At 33.8% G+C, this 17,475-nt stretch overlaps 1 protein-coding gene across 8 annotated transcripts in view; it reads right to left on the reverse strand.

Annotated features, from left to right (window-relative positions):
• The window catches only part of LOC113042101 (potassium voltage-gated channel subfamily C member 1-like), a 90,626-nt gene that overhangs the window by 13,880 nt on the left and 59,271 nt on the right, over window positions 1-17,475 (reverse strand). For 5 of the 8 annotated variants that reach the window (XM_026200680.1, XM_026200685.1, XM_026200684.1 and 2 more), the window contains 3 exons: window positions 12,970-13,951; window positions 11,343-11,531; window positions 8,464-8,484 (listed from right to left, as the gene is read on the reverse strand). In XM_026200680.1, coding sequence (XP_026056465.1) covers window positions 8,464-8,484; window positions 11,343-11,531; window positions 12,970-13,951 — 1,192 coding nt within the window. Of the gene's footprint in view, window positions 1-8,463; window positions 8,485-8,509; window positions 9,832-11,342; window positions 11,532-12,969; window positions 13,952-17,475 lie in introns of those variants that run through there. The other 3 variants (XM_026200683.1, XM_026200681.1, XM_026200682.1) reach the window with 2 other exon arrangements.

A 17,475-nucleotide genomic window follows, 5' to 3' on the forward strand; every position in this document is an offset into this window, starting at 1 on the left:
ATTTAGATGCCCTAATGTGATGGATAACTACCTTTAATATATGCCTCAGTGCATGTGACCACCAGCATCGGTCATTAAGTAATGATTGAACAAAGACATTTCTCAGCAAACAGGGAATGTTCTCTGAACATTTTGGGAAGGTTCTCTCAAAGTTATAACCAAACGTTCTTCTAGTGATGACAACAGAACGTTTGTGAAAAGCTCTTTTATAATGTTCCCAAATTGTTAGCACAAAAAATTATACGTTGTTAATGTAAAAGTAACATTTGAATAGTGTTTGCGAAATTATAAAATGGAATGTTCTTTTAACCAAGAATTTAAAAATAAATAAATAAATAAACGGACGTTTTGTCAGTTAAAAGAACATTAAGAAAAACATATTTTTTTAATAACAATGAAATGTTAGCAAAACGTTTTACCTGAGCCGTTGAGGCAACAATTTGTCAGTTATCATCATCTGAATTGAAAATATCGATTTTGATTGAACTGACATAGATTCTTTAATCTTTAATTAACGCTTTCACGGTAAGCGTTGTGCATTTTATGTATGGTATAAAATATAGCGCAAAGATATCAATAAAACAGCTCATAAACAACATCACGTATTTACCTCTGAAAAGCCAGAAAAATAACTCTAGACAGGAATATTTTGTTAAAAATATGCACTGTTACTTGTTTATTATATTTGTACTTAGCCTGTTCTTTAAAACTTAATTTATGTTTGAATAAATCCGTCAAAAAATAAGTTTTTATGCCAGGCTATTTAAAAGCTTGTAATGTTTAAGTCCCTAACAAAAGTTTTACATGCATGCAAGGTAAAAAAAACCCTTCCATTGTCTTATAATATGCATTTATTTTGACCTTACTTGCTCAACAACTCCCAATGATACATTTTTCCAAATCCTCTTTTGCGTGATGCTAATCTGCGGTGATTGGTCCAGTTGTTCTCATTTTAATGTCATTTTGTCTGCAAGACCTGATAAACTTGCTTTGTGTACTGTTTTGTACTGCGTTACCGGGAAAAACATTATTTTTTATCGGCATCACTTTGCATTTTCATTCAGACCAACGCGAAAAGACCAATAAGTAGGCGGGCAATATGCTACGGTTTCATGTTGACGTCAACATGAAGATTTCAGATTTAAAACTGCAGGATGTTTCCATTACTTAGAGCTGCGTTACACTTCATGAAAGGTAATTTTCAAAAATCCATAGTGGGGCACTTTAAACAAAAAACCTAATAAGATATAGCCTACGTTTTGTTTACCTCAGAAAAGCCATTCAGTGGCCTTGGCTAAACAGTTAACAACTAGTCTATAGAGGAAGAATATGCACTGTACATATTCATTATATTTTTACTTAACCTATTCTTCAATACTTATTATATATTTGAATAAATACATCAAAAAACAAACACAACAAGTTTTAACTTTCAAAATATCTAGGTAATTAACAGCCAACTGGAGTGTAAATATATTAATATTATTAAAAAGTTATTATTATAATATAACATCATTAGTATACAAACTGCAGTTTAAATGTTTGTAAACACATCAGTTGTTAATTTTAACCTTTAACGTTATAGTAATGTATCGTCTAACCGTGTTCCATGTATAGTTTATAGCACGTACTGTACCTGATATATATCCAAATGAATTGATATTGAAACAGACTGAATCGAATCGCATGCTTGTGAATCAAAATCAAGTCGAATCAAACAGTACCCAGCTTTAGTTTATGTCATATATGTTGCTATGAAGGTCCCATGAATAATCTGCAATGAAAAGCTATTCTAGCTCGACCTGCTCTGACAGTATACGGGTTATCGACCGCTGGGCTGTTAGAGATAGAGAGAGCTCACATTACCCACAATTAAGCTCTATATCGATCGGCTTGTGTCCAGAACACTGAACCATGACGGGCCGCTGGAATCTGCTGGAACCGGAGAACAGATCCACTGCGCTGATACTGGACTGTGTTATCCAACTACTGCTTAAACTTAAACAGTGCCACTTGTTAACCTTTAAGAAGACGGCAGCATGCAAAATAATACAGACGTTTGTATTTAGACAATGAATAGTTGGCCTGTAATGTTGTTTATGTCAAAATGGGTTTCTAAATGACAAGTTGTGATATTTGCAGACAAGAAATGCACATTTGCTGTAGAAACACAAACATGCAATATTAATATCTACACACATAGACATGGAAGGAGTGTTTGTGTGTGTGAGAATATGAAATGAGTTGAGTGATATAGTGAGAAGGCCTCTGTCATTGTAGTTTATGAATGATCTTTTACTAGACTTGATAAATGCATTGATTTAACATTGATTTTTAGATTTTTGTATTTATTATAATAACTATCAATTTCTATGCAAAACACAATCATTAACCCATTTTTATTGATTAAAATACAGCAAATCTAATTCTGTCATGAACATGCTCTGTTGTAATGAAATAATTATGAATCATACCAATTTAACTGAACCAAGTTGTGACTTAAATGCAGATATCATGATGCACTGCAGCATTTAGAAAAGATCATAACTGCATAAAGCCATCAGGGTAAATATTTACACCTCTATTTGTAAAGCATAACCGGTTGACTATATACAGACTAAATATAGAGCTTCATGCTGCTGCCTTGACGGAACTAGAGCACACCTGTAGTGTTCTGAAAAATGTTCTGCTCTCAAGGCATATCTCATCCAGATTCTCACTTTAACCTTGTAATGCCTTTAAATTAGGTTACCGTTTGTGTGTATTAAATGGAAATATCAATAAATTGAGAGACATCTGTGCTTTACACCTTCCTAAAAACTGAAAACCATCTCCTAAGTGCTTCAATAATAATAAAATATAAATAAATCAATAAAGGGGTCATGCATTTTTTTATTTGTTATGTATGAATAAAAAAACATATACATAATTTTATTTTTATATATATAACGAAAATGCGTTGTCATCGCTGACTGTCAAGTTCAATAGCAATTTGCTATATTTATTAAAATCAATATTAAAATAAAAAAATAAATAACAAAAAGCTTTTTAAAGATAAATATGTTAATTACATTTTTTATTAAAAGTTTAAGGAATATGCTATTCATTTTATGTATATAAATTATTTTAAAGAACTTGTAATCATTTTACATACAAAGAAAATGCATGGTCATTTATATATATATAAAACTTCAAAATGGTCTTATATTAAAATATATTATATTAAATAATAATATTTGATTCTTTTATTTGATATGCCCCCTTTATAAACTAAACTACTTACTAAATAAAAATAACTGGAACTAATGTAGTTGCTCTACAGTAAAACTATAGATGTTTGCTTGTGAGCATGGGCCAGAAAAGGGGGCACTGACGAACTTCGACAAGTTGAACTCATACAACAATTGGCCAGTTAGAGCACACAGATAAGACCATACACATACAGTATTGTTCAAAATAATAGCAGTACAATGTGACTAACCAGAATAATCAAGGTTTTTAGTATATTTTTTATTGCTACGTGGCAAACAAGTTACCAGTAGGTTCAGTAGATTGTCAGAAAACAAACAAGACCCAGCATTCATGATATGCACGCTCTTAAGGCTGTGCAATTGGGCAATTAGTTGAAAGGGGTGTGTTCAAAAAAATAGCAGTGTCTACCTTTGACTGTACAAACTCAAAACTATTTTGTACAAACATTTTTTTTTTTCTGGGATTTAGCAATCCTGTGAATCACTAAACTAATATTTAGTTGTATGACCACAGTTTTTTAAAACTGCTTGACATCTGTGTGGCATGGAGTCAACCAACTTGTGGCACCCCTCAGCTGTTATTCCACTCCATGATTCTTTAACAACATTCCACAATTCATTCACATTTCTTGGTTTTGCTTCAGAAACAGCATTTTTGATATCACCCCACAAGTTCTCAATTGGATTAAGGTCTGGAGATTGGGCTGGCCACTCCATAACATTAATTTTGTTGGTTTGGAACCAAGCCTTTGCCCGTTTACTAGTGTGTTTTGGGTCATTGTCTTGTTGAAACAACCATTTCAAGGGCATGTCCTCTTCAGCATAGGGCAACATGACCTCTTCAAGTATTTTAACATATGCAAACTGATCCATGATCCCTGGTATGCGATAAATAGGCCCAACACCATAGTAGGAGAAACATGCCCATATCATGATGCTTGCACCTCCATGCTTCACTGTCTTCACTGTGTACTGTGGCTTGAATTCAGAGTTTGGGGGTCGTCTCACAAACTGCCTGTGGCCCTTGGACCCAAAAAGAACAATTTTACTCTCATCAGTCCACAAAATGTTCCTCCATTTCTCTTTAGGCCAGTTGATGTGTTCTTTGGCAAATTGTAACCTCTTCTGCACATGCCTTTTTTTTAACAGAGGGACTTTGCGGGGGATTCTTGAAAATAGATTAGCTTCACACAGACGTCTTCTAACTGTCACAGTACTTACAGGTAACTCCAGACTGTCTTTGATCATCCTGGAGGTGATCATTGGCTGAGCCTTTGCCATTCTGGTTATTCTTCTATCCATTTTGATGGTTGTCTTCAGTTTTCTTCCACGTCTCTCTGGTTTTGCTCTCCATTTTAAGGCATTGGAGATCATTTTAGCTGAACAGCCTATCATTTTTTGCACCTCTTTATAGGTTTTCCCCTCTCTAATCAACTTTTTAATCAAAGTACGCTGTTCTTCTGAACAATGTCTTGAACGACCCATTTTCCTCAGCTTTCAAATGCATGTTCAACAAGTGTTGGCTTCATCCTTAAATAGGGGCCACCTGATTCACACTTGTTTCTTCACAAAATTGATGACCTCAGTGATTGAATGCCACACTGCTATTTTTTTGAACACACCCCTTTCAACTAATTCAACTAATTGCCCAATTGCACAGCCTTAAGAGCGTGCATATCATGAATGCTGGGTCTCATTTGTTTTCTGAGAATCTACTGAACCTACTGGTAACTTGTTTGCCACGTAGCAATAAAAAAATATACGAAAAACCTTGATTATTCTGGTTAGTCACATTGTACTGCTATTATTTTGAACAATACTGTACAAGACCAACAAGAGGACACAGAGAAAAACAACAGAAGGAAGAGAGAAAGAGAAGAGAGAAAGAGAGAAAGAAAACTCACAATGTCTTATAGAGATCCTGCACAGAGACTTCAGAAGTCTGATGCTGACTTTGACTCATGCAAACAGAGCAGGGTCGGTAGATGCACACACACGCACACACACAGACACACACACACACACATACACACACACACACACACACACACACACACACACACACACACACACACACTCCTCTAAGAACAGTGAAGGCATTTAGGGACTGTATTGCACTGGAAGAGCTCACTTTAACACCCAGAGCAATATGTATTTGTGTGTGTGTGTCTAAAGGTTTTCACAGATGGCAAGTACAGGAGTATATTTAGATCTTAAATCGACTCCCGTTGGCACAGTGAGCCTCAAACACAGCGTACGCTCGCTGTATCGTGCTCAATTAACAGTCTAATGTCCATTTGACGAGGCACTGCATCTCTGTTCCAAACCCTAGTGTGCTGCCTCGCTGTCTACTTAGGCTGCAAGCTTCTACAGCTGAAATGGAAGCTCGTGCTGTAAGTGACTGATCTGAAATGCTCTCCATGGCCACTAACTCTGTTAATGGTTACTCACAGGGCACACAAATAGGAGACAGATGCTTGCAGTTGTTTTCCATTGAAGGCCGACGTTAGCAGTTGCACAAGTAACACTAAAATAATTGGCGAAAAAGTGCATTATAAATAGATAAAACCATTTTCTGATTGAATTTTTGTAAGAAAATCTAAATGCATTACTTGATTATGTACATGTGATCCCACCTCAGAATAATATTTGCTTGTCAGTCATTTTCTAGTCTTACTTTTATACCCTTTGATGTTACTTTTATAAATTATCAAACCAGTGTTGTTATTGTTAACTAAAATTAGTTTTCTTTAATTTAAATCAAGGTGTATATATATATATATATATATAATAATTTAAAATTAAAACTTAAAATCAAAATAAGTTTCAGCCAAAGCACTAAAACTACTAAACCTGAAACAAAAATAAAGATAAATAGAAATAGAAATAAAAAAGTAATTAAAGTCAAACCGCAAAATTATTACAATTATAAGCTTAAATTTACACTGCACGGTGATCACTGACTGTCAAGTTGAATGTCAATTTTGTTTGATTTATTAAAATCAATATTAAAATATTTAATTAACCAAAGAGCAACAAGATTTTTAAAAAGTTTTGTAATAAAAAAAATATATTTCTTCATATTAAAATCTACTTTTACATCAAAGGATTTAAGAATATTTGATTCATAATATATATAAATGTTTTTCTTTTTTTTTACATACAATAAAAAGGTATGGTGATCGCTGACTGTCAAGTTGGATTAAAATTTTACATGACTTTTCACAATCAAAATTAAAATATAAAATAAAATAAATAAATATAGAAATAAACAAAAATATTTAAATGTTCCAATTGGCAAATTAAGTAATGTATAAAAATTACAAAAACTAAAATAAAAATTAATTAAAGCTAAATAAAAAAATATTTTTTAATAAATAATAATAATAAAAAATGTCAAAATTTAAGGATATTTATTTCCTCAATAAATTACTTTACAATCTGAATATTATCTCTTTTATTTTAATTTCTAATGTCAGGTAAAAATATGAAACTCTGAAACTAATGTATGTGTTTTATATGTAGATGTTTGCTCACCAGGATTTGTAACAGAGCCTGGATGGTAGTTTAGGTGGAGACAGCTAAGAAGATGCTTTAGCCATACAGCCGAACTCACACATACTGTACACATATCCTCCACAGACTCTGGATGTTTGTTATAATGTTATTTCTGTGTCTATATGTGCTCTGGATGTTAAAGTGACTGAGAGCGACTGCCGTCCAGGAGACGGTGCCTTGCTGAAGCCCAGGATAAACGGCAGGGAAACATGGGCTCAGCTTTGACCACGGTTCGTTCTTACCTTCTCAACCTCAGTCTGTCTGTGAGTCTGTCCAAATATCCCAGTGTCTGTCTGTCAACCAGTCAGTCAGTTACACACACACAAACACAAACACACACACACACAGACCGTGGCACACATGAAGTAGTTTCTCTAGGAACTGAAGCAGGTTGAGGTCGTATGAGCAGATTCATAGGACTGTGGGTCATGCCTGTGGGTTTTCCCGAGCTCCGTCGCTTTCTTAAAGCTTCAAAGTGTCACAATTTGCAGCAGAAAAACACACAATATTTAGACCTACATTTAAGATTTGTATATTTGAACGGCAATATAACAAACAAACTAGTAAACTTAATGTGATGCATATTTGTCAGTCATACATTCATGAAACTGGTAGGATTTCTGTAAAAAGTTCTAATAAACTAAAAATACTTTAAATATACAATGACCAGGTTTAAATATTTATTATCAATACATTCAAAGTGTTTTAATCTCATAACCATGTTCATATGTTATTCATTATTGTTTAAATAAAACCAAAACAGTGCTATTTTAGTATTATAGTATATGTTAATATTTTTTAATTAGATTATTTTTCTATTTTAAGTTAATAATTAATGTTTTATTTTTATTTTTATTAATAATTAAAATAAACAAGTACTTTTTTTAGTAAATTTTAGTTTATTAATTTAATTTTATTTAATATGAGATATTTTAGAACTAGCAGTTAAATTAAAATTATTAAATACAAATTTACACCCACATACACACAGACTAAACTAAATAAAATGAGCCATGCTGCCTTGACAACTAGCTGAAATATAATAAGTTAATTTGTTATATATTTTTTATATTTCATTAAAGTTAAGCTTTATTTCAAGTAGCAACTTTTTTTATTATTTAGTTGACAGTTAATAACCTTGAATCAAACAGGTGCAAAATGATCTTTTGAGTGCATAAATGCATCACATTAAGATTATTAGATTGTTTACGTTCAAACTGTGTAATCAGACTGGATTTTATGCAATTCAAATACATAAATCTGAAATTTGGTCCTAAGTATTTTTTTGGAGTGAATGCGGTGTTTGCAGCATGGCACAGAACCATAAACTCACGCTCATCTGAATTCACCTTGACCTCCATCGACCCCTGACCTTTAACCCTGGGGTGACTCAACTCGGCACAGTGAACGCCTAAACAACCTTCCAGTCTATTTTCTATGTGTGTGCAGTTTTAGGTGTTGCAAGTGTGCACGTCCTTCATTGCGCCAGGGTTAAAGGTCACCGGTGGAATGAGGAAAACACATCGACAACACAATAAACGACATCACGTCACAACAAACACAACGCACGCACACACACACACACACAGCGAGGAGGAGGAGGACGGGGGGAGACAGTAGAACAGTGAGAGAATATATGAAGAAGCCAACATACAAACGCGGGATATGACACAACCTGAAGAGAAAGACAATACAGAGCGTGTGAGATCCCACTGAAAACACACACACACACACACACACACTGCAGCAGCTGCAGTTCCAATTGTTATTGCAGTGGATCTCATATGACATTGAAACCAATCTTTGTTACACAAACTCTAAAGTGTCCAACTTTGTCCCTTATACATGTAATTCTCAATAGAGAGTGTGAGTTTAGTGGAACAGACCTGAATACATCCGAGTAAAGATCGGGTTTCTGCTCTCTTCATGAGACGGTACTTTAAACAACACTTTAAAGCATTCCAGGTTATTTTCAACCTAACAATTTTGTCTCTTTTACAGTCATACAACTACAATAGAAGCCTAGCGGGTAACCCTAACCAATCATAACTATCATCATTTATTACTACCAGTCAAAACTCAATAGTTCATTAGTGCTCATTTTCTTTATTTTTACATTTAGGTGACCTATGCCCTTTTTGAATAACTTCAATTAACTAATATAGCTCAATCTTTAATCTTTTAAATAACATCTTTTATACATTATTATCAGTTGCATGATTGTTCCCAGGATTCTTCTTGATCTGAATTCCCTCAAAAGGATGATTTAGAAGTTGAAAATAACCTGGAATGTTCCAATAAATACATGTTATCGCTTAGTCATCTGTTCTCTACACGGGGTGTCAGACAAATGCACTTTCAGAGTGAGATTTGTTCCGTCTCACTGTATTTGTGCTGAGTTTTCTTTATGTCTGGTGTTAAACTGGGTGATAAATTCTCCCCAGTGCACAGACATTTTTGTCATGGACTGTCCAGAGCAGGATGGTCAGCAGTTTAAGAGGTACAGAAATATATGAGAGCGTGTGAAACCCAACCTCAAACTCAGTCAAATTCAGCAGCATTATACACATTCGATTCATTTCCTTTAACTGATGAAATGAATGACAGTTTATTAGGACAACTACACAACATCAACACGAAAAATTACACCCGTCAACAACAACACACCCATGCAGGTGTAAATGTGCTTGTGTTTGTGTTTTTTTCTGTCTTGAATGATTTGAACAATTGGACTTTCTGTGCATGTATGTTTAGTGTTTTTTACCTCTGATTTCATTCATCTGTAAGGGGAGGACGGCCGGCTGATCTCCTGATGCTAACAGTGCCGAATGTGCTTGGGTTGTGATGAGGAAAGGGCAACCGGGGAAAAACTGGGTTTGGAGATTTGCGTGTGCAAGGATTTTTTGTGTGATTTGGTGTGTGTTTTTATGGGTAGAGAGGAGTTTTTTGTGGCTGTTGGAGGCGACAGTGCAGGGTCACAAAGTTTTGTGGGATGATGTCGTGTGGAACAGAAGGTTTGTCACTGAAACCAAGATGAGTAGGATCAAGGAAAATGCAATGCAAAAAAGAAATTGAGAGAACGGAGGATAAAAAGAGGATAGTGTAATGTCAGGAGAGAAACAGAATTGAGTAAAATAGACATGCGAAGAACCACCAAACATAAATAGAGAAAGAGAAGAGGAAAAGAAAAAAGTTAAAAGAAAGAATTTTTTTAGATATCAGTGTTTTTAAGGATGTTTTCACACTTGAATCCTAAACTATCCAAATGTAGATTCCAGTTCACTTTGTATTCACATTGTTTCTGGCCTATAAAGTGGGTTCAGATCTCTTTTTGACCCAATTTAATGCTCATTCACTACCATTGGCTCAACCAGTGGTCTGAGTTTGGGGCAGATCCATCTGTTTGCTGGTCAATACTTTTGCAATTTCATTTGGTGCCGCTATGTAATATAAAATATTAATACATTTCTGTAATGATTTTCTCAAATTGATGCACCAGAGTTGGTCAGTTCAAACTCTCCAGCCTTCATTTTTGCATAAAAATGAAGAAAGACATTTATGTGTGTAGTTAAAATAATGTATTTTTAAATAATCTTTATTTAGTTTAGTTTATTTATTTAATTTCTTATTCTTTAAATATTAATTATTTAATTTATTAATTAATTAATTGATTATTTTATTAACATATGCATTAAAAATAAATAAATAAGATGCTCATGTCCTCCCATACCTTTAAGCATGGAGCTAAAATAATCTCAAAAGGAATAAGAGTTTATAGTATATCATATATGTGTATGTGAATATGAATATGTGCAAATGTGTAAGCCTATTCACATTCCTAAAAAAAGCTTATATATTTATTAAAAAAATATATTTAAATATATGCAAACAGCAGTTCATAAATTATTTCATTTTGTATTTTAGTCTTGCGTTATAGATGTCTAAACATTCCTAAACCAAGAAAAATGTTTATTACTCTTCTTGTTTTCTGAGAGAAAAAAATCATTATAATTATTATCAAAATTAAGTGGGATTATGTTTAAAACAAGAAAAAATATCTGTCAGTCTTTTATAATCTTGTTTTGCCTTTGAGTTCAAAGTTCATTGTGGCAAAATGTCAAGTATATTATTGTACATTATTAATATTAAGATGCCATATATAAATATTAACATCATGATATTCTGTAAATTTGCTTTTGAAACAAAATGTCTTGTAAAAAGCACTATTATAAATAAATTTGACTTGTCTTGTAAATGCTCTCAACCCCCTGAAACCAACCAAGTGTGAAAACACCCTGAGATGTTCAGTGGTGATGTAATCTGTATTTTTGGAGAGATGGCGTGAGATGGGCATGGAAAACTGGCTGTTTTGAACCATTGTTAATGGACGCTTGTGTGTGTGACTAGATCTGTAAGATCTAATACGTCTTTCACAGACACAGGGACTGGGCTGAGACTGATGTCTGCACTGCATGACTGTGTGTGTGTGTGTGTGTGTGTGTGTAACCCGCATGCAGAAGCGCTAAAACATACCTTTCCGCACATTCCCATCAGTGGGTCGAAACTCTCGTGTGTTGAGGAGGAAGCAGGCTCTGTCCTGCTGGTAGCGTTCTTGTGTCCGGCCCACCGGGCTGCGCTCATCTGGACTAAGAACCTGATCGATTGCTGGACAGTCCTCGTTTGCTAGAGCGGCGCTGGCTGCGTCACCATTCTGCTTCGAGTCTGAGGAGAGACACGTCATGTCATTATTAAACTTTAAGACTTTTTGTTGACTTTGAGTCAGTGAGTTGAATTTGAGAACTGAATCATTAAATCATTCACACAAGTTCTAAAACTGATTCAAAGGATTCATTGAAACGATCCGACTTAAAACAATGATTTGTGCATTGATCAACATTAAAAAAAAAGTATTTAAAATCCAGCACTGTAGCAGTGAATAAATGATTTAACCTCTGTTTTAACTTAATGTGAAATGTTTGCGTTGAAAAACTGTAAATAATATGAATCAATGAATAATAATATGGTTCAAAATATTAATAAAAACTATAATATATCAAGGAAAGCTGAAGACATAGATAGACTTAAGAGGTTTATGCATTGCCCTTTTCCTGTTCTGTATCTTTAAGAACGCATGTAGAACTTACAGTGACCCTATAGATCTATAAGAGACTTCCAGGTTTTTTAAAAACATTGAATAATTGATTATAGACGTGACATTAGCAGGAAGAGCAGTCCATCAGGAAAAAACACTCACAAATACACATGCTGTTGTACAGTCTGTTGGACAGTATTTTGTATTGTAGCATTTTTAACATCGTTTTAACGACGGAGACAAAATGTTTTCCCCACACAGCTCCAAAACATCTCTTCGTTATCTTCAGATGTCTTAAACAGTTGTGGCTAAATTGTATTTTTAAATCAAATATAATTTTTATTAGTTAAGTTTCATTTTTAATGTATTAAATTCACAGATTTATCCCCAAAAAGCTATTAATAGATATTAAAAAGTAAATAAATACATAAATATAAACATCTAATATATATAATATATAGGATAAAATACTTATTTCTTATGTTATATGACATTACATTTATAAATCATTCACTGAATTCTTCAAAAATAGCTATATATATATAATATTTATAATAAATGATTTATATAAAGATATAATATGATATATAAAGATAGTATAAAAAGTAATTTACTATAAAATATGTAAAAAAATATATAATACAAAAAATTACTGATATATATCAAATTGCAGATATACATGAAATATACATTTTTGTTGAATTCTGTTGTGTTCACATACGTAAACACACATTCAAGCTTGGAAATAACCAGAAATAATAATTTTTTACAGTTGTATTAAAATAATTACCCTAAAATAATTAAATTTAAATATAATAAATTAAATTAAATTTAAATATAGTACAGTATAATATATTTAATATAAACTATTTATAAACCATATTTTTATTTCAAGCTAAATTAACTATATTATGATATATAAGTCATACCAACCACTCCGTAAAAATGTTTGTGAACATATTGTTGAAGATCCAAAACTGAATCCACCATGAGTTTAAAACCAGACAATGAAAGACTTTTTGGTGGAGTATGAAATGAAACTCTGTGTGTATCCCTTCAGTCTCTCACCTCTGTTAATCTCTATGATCTCCTCCTGAGCTAGAGGACAGTCCCCCGTCACCCCGCTCGGGCCCAGCATGCCGCCCAGAACATTACCCAGAATCCTCTGGGGCGAGGCCGTCGCCATGGCCAGGGCGTCCGGCTTGCAGTAATTGGGCGAGCCGGGTTGCGGGGCTCTCGGGATGTGTTTGTTCTTCTTTTTGGGCAGCTTCTGCTTGGCCATGGCCAGAGAGTAATACATGCCGAAGTTGTTCACAATGACGGGGACGGGCATGGCGATAGTCAGCACCCCTGCGAGGGCACACAGCGCCCCCACCAGCATCCCCGACCACGTCTCCGGATACATATCTCCATAGCCTAAAGTGGTCATGGTCACCACGGCCCACCAGAAACCAATGGGGATGTTCTTGAAGCTGGTGTGCATGCTCGCCGTAGGGTCGTCCGGGCTGGCTCCTATCCTCTCGGCGTAGTAGATCATGGTGGCGAAGATGAGGACGCCGAGAGCGAGGAAGATGATGAGCAGGAGGAACTCATTGGTACTTGCGCGAAGCGTGTGCCCGAGAACCCGCAAGCCCACGAAGTGACGCGTCAGCTTGAAGATACGCAGGATTCGGACGAAGCGCACCACTCGCAGGAAGCCCAACACGTCTTTCGCCGCTTTGGAGGAGAGTCCACTCAGACTGACCTCTAGGTAGAAAGGCAGGACAGCCACGAAGTCGATGATGTTCAGCGCGCTCTTGAAGAACTCGGCCTTGTCGGGACAGAAGATGATGCGCGTGAACACCTCGATGGTGAACCAGACGACACACATTCCCTCCACGTACGTCAGCCATCGGTCCGTCACCACCTCGTACACGATCTCCTCTCTCGTCACGTTCCCCTCCGTAACGTTCTCTGTTCTGGTGTAGATGGTGTTGAACGCTTCGTGCGTCTCCATGCAGAAGGTGGAAATGGAGATGAGGATGAACAGAAGGGATCCGCACGCCACATACTGAAAAACAAGAAAGAAAGATAGGCGTAACCTACTAGTAGAATGAAAACAAAGTCTTTACTTTATTGCACTATATCTATTTGCACCTGTAGATTGAAAATACAGTACTCATTTTGAAAGGCTGTTTTCTGTAAATTAGTTTTTTCAGCAGCACTTACACCAAATTTCAGTTTTATTCCCATCTATATTAGGGATGCACGATTATGACAAAAATCTAAATTGTCGATTATTCCCTTGAAATTGTAATTGCGATTATTAATTGCGATTATCAAAATTTACATTGAATGATGTTTATATCATTGTTTGATAAAAATGCATGCTGTATTTTGATATGAAAATAAACAAACTGAAAACACTCTTAACTGAAAAACTGCTTTTCGTTAATATTAAGCGTGAAATGTCAAATATGCATCAGATTGGTTTCCTCTTTAAATAATAAAAAAGTAAAAAATATTAAGGGTATTATAATTTTATACTAAAATAAAAATAATGGGAAACCCCTTTAAGATAACATGTAGAAAGAAAAAAATGCATCTTAAGCACACAGAATAACATAAGAGGACTTTGAACAATTAATTACCGCTTTAAACGATTGATTGTGGCATCCATAATTGTAATTGTGATTAAAAATTTATTTTAATTTATTAAAAATTACATATTGTGCAGCCCTAATTCTGAGGGTTTTCACAGAGGGGTTTGTGCATTTAACATTCATCTCATTTCAAACATTTTATAACTAGAAAATAATTGGTAACTTGCTCAATTGAAAACTTGCTTTGAAACAAATATGTATTATGAAAGTGCTATACAATTAACAATCATGCATTGTTCCGGTATGGAGATGCTTTTATCCAAAGGAACTTACGGTACACTTATTACAGACACGATCCCTGCGGAGTAACCTGAAGTTAAGTGCTGGAACACATGCTATGCATTATATATTATTATATAACATTTACATTTATGCATTAGGTAGCCACCACTGGAATTTTTTAACATTTTTAATGAGCTTTTATATATATTGTTTTCATTTTAGTTTACATTTTGGTAATACGTGCTTTTTGTAATTTTTAAAAAAAATTGTTGTTTATATTTCTATTTAGATTTATTAAATTAGTACCACAACTTAAACCTGTTTTATTAATTCAAGTTTTTGTCTTATATGTATATTTCAGTTAATGAAAACACTGATACTTTGACTCAAATGGACAAAAAGAGTCCCAAAAAACCTTGAGACTTAGATTCATAAAAGAATTGAACTGCAACATCAGAAATAGAAAACATATGCAGCTGTTGGCTTTTTAAAAAAAGTTTATAAATCTAACTTGTAACATGTAGTGTATTGAAAATTAGACTTGGACTTGCACCAATAGAATTTAGATTTTAAAATAAAATGAATAAATAAAATGTATTATAATAAAATAACCCTTTTTGTGAAATTGAAAATTGTATAGTTATATAACAAAAACAATTAATGCACAAATACTGTATTTTATATGCTGCCTCTCTACTGTACTGTATATTGACTAAAGCATAACTAAGTGTTTGCCGTTCAATGAAGTTTATTAAGGACTCTGTCCTTGACATCATGTTATTTCCTCTAGACATTGATCGCCATGTATACCAGATCAGTTTTCATAGCCATGATGACTACACATAACTTTATATATCTACAATAAACAATATGTGTTTGTAAACAGATACATACAGTATCATAGCTTTACAGATGTAGAGTCTGTGATCAATTCAGTTCAATTGAAAATTATCCAAAAAGTAACTTTACAGAGAAAGACTGTGGAAAGAGGCTTAGATAAATATTAAAATATTAGTCTTGTTTATCACAATAACACACATGAGTGAATAAACAGGGATGGATTTCCAATAATTATGAATATGATAATATTGAGCTTTGAAAATATTGTTAAAAAATGTTATTTAAAAGTTGTCTTCATGTAAGTGAAGTGTCAATTTCTCATTAAACTTTTGCAACAAACTGAAATAAATATGTTGAAGTACTAAAATAGCTATTAAAAAATACGTAAATACATAAAATAAAATGAAAACTATCAAATCGAATTAAAATACTAATAAATGATAATACCTTAGCAGTATATAAATATTACTAATAAATACTAAAATAACATTGACTACAAAAAATGAATAAAAATACAAAAGCACATACAATTACTAATATTGAAAAGGAAACTGAAAATAAATACATTAAAATAAAAGCTAATTCAAATGATTACTGAATACTATATAACAGCACAGAAATAATACTAAATGTATTTTAAAATAGTTTTTTAATGTTAATTATTTTCAAAAATAGTAATATTTATAGTAATAAAATATGATTTACAATAGTATAATATAATATAATTATAACGTTAATAGAAAATATAGGTATTATTTATAATTCACATTCATATTTATGTAAAACGTGTGCTTACTTTCTATAAACAGTTTGACAAATGGAGATAAAAAATGACGTAATAATAATGATAATCAATTTCATCATTCCAGCATGAGAAACCCTCTTCTGGTCCCTGGATACACACTCCACTCAGAAGTGTGCCAGAAGCTAAACTAGCTCCTGACATACACACATACACACCTCAGTCTCTCACCTGAACTCTCTTAACACACTAGTTTACATCCGACTGTAACCCACAGAATAAAGGCCACTGAAAGCTCAGAGGACTATGGCTAGTGTGTGACACCTGTTAGGAAATCACGCTGTCGAAAACTGCCAAACATTTTATATTTGTGCAACCATCTGATTGTGCAACCAATTTCTCTTTCAGATTCACAAGCCTTTGCTTGCTGAGTATTATAGAGGAATATCAAACATGTATTTATATAGAGATCTCTCTCTCTCTCTCACACACACACACACACACACACACACACACACTCAGAGCCACTCATGTGCATGAGCTGTTCCAGGCAGTGAGGACACGGGGTTGAAAGCTTCTCCTCCACTCCACCCCTCTATCTGCTCGCTCCATTTATCCCTCCATCCAAGACTGCTTTGTTTCACAGGCTGCCTAGGATTTGTACTGAACCTGTTCCTCCCTCTCTAACACACACACACACACACACACTTTTGTTTCTCTATCATGACTGAGATTTTCCCTCTTGCTGAACATATTTTTCTATTTCTATAATGACATTTGTAAACCTTTGCATTTTCAATTTTCATTAAGATACTATTTGATACACACACACACACACACACACACACAAATGTGTAGCACATATAATCACCCTGAAACATCTTAAAAAGGGAAATATTGGGAATCATGCACTCAGAAATAAGTTTACAGGAAAATACTAAGAAATTTCGCACTTGAAATTGACCGCACTAATGACATTATTTTATTATTTTTTTTTATTATTTGTGATATTTAAATTGTTTTGAAGTAAATCCAACACCATTTTTTTCAGTAAGCGATTGAGCAGACATATATTTTTTTTTTCACATTTTCAGCACATGAAATCATCTTACCATGGCAAAGAAAAAA

Source organism: Carassius auratus, chromosome 24 (assembly GCF_003368295.1).
Source record: "Carassius auratus strain Wakin chromosome 24, ASM336829v1, whole genome shotgun sequence".
In the NCBI taxonomy this organism is placed as follows: domain Eukaryota; kingdom Metazoa; phylum Chordata; class Actinopteri; order Cypriniformes; family Cyprinidae; genus Carassius; species Carassius auratus.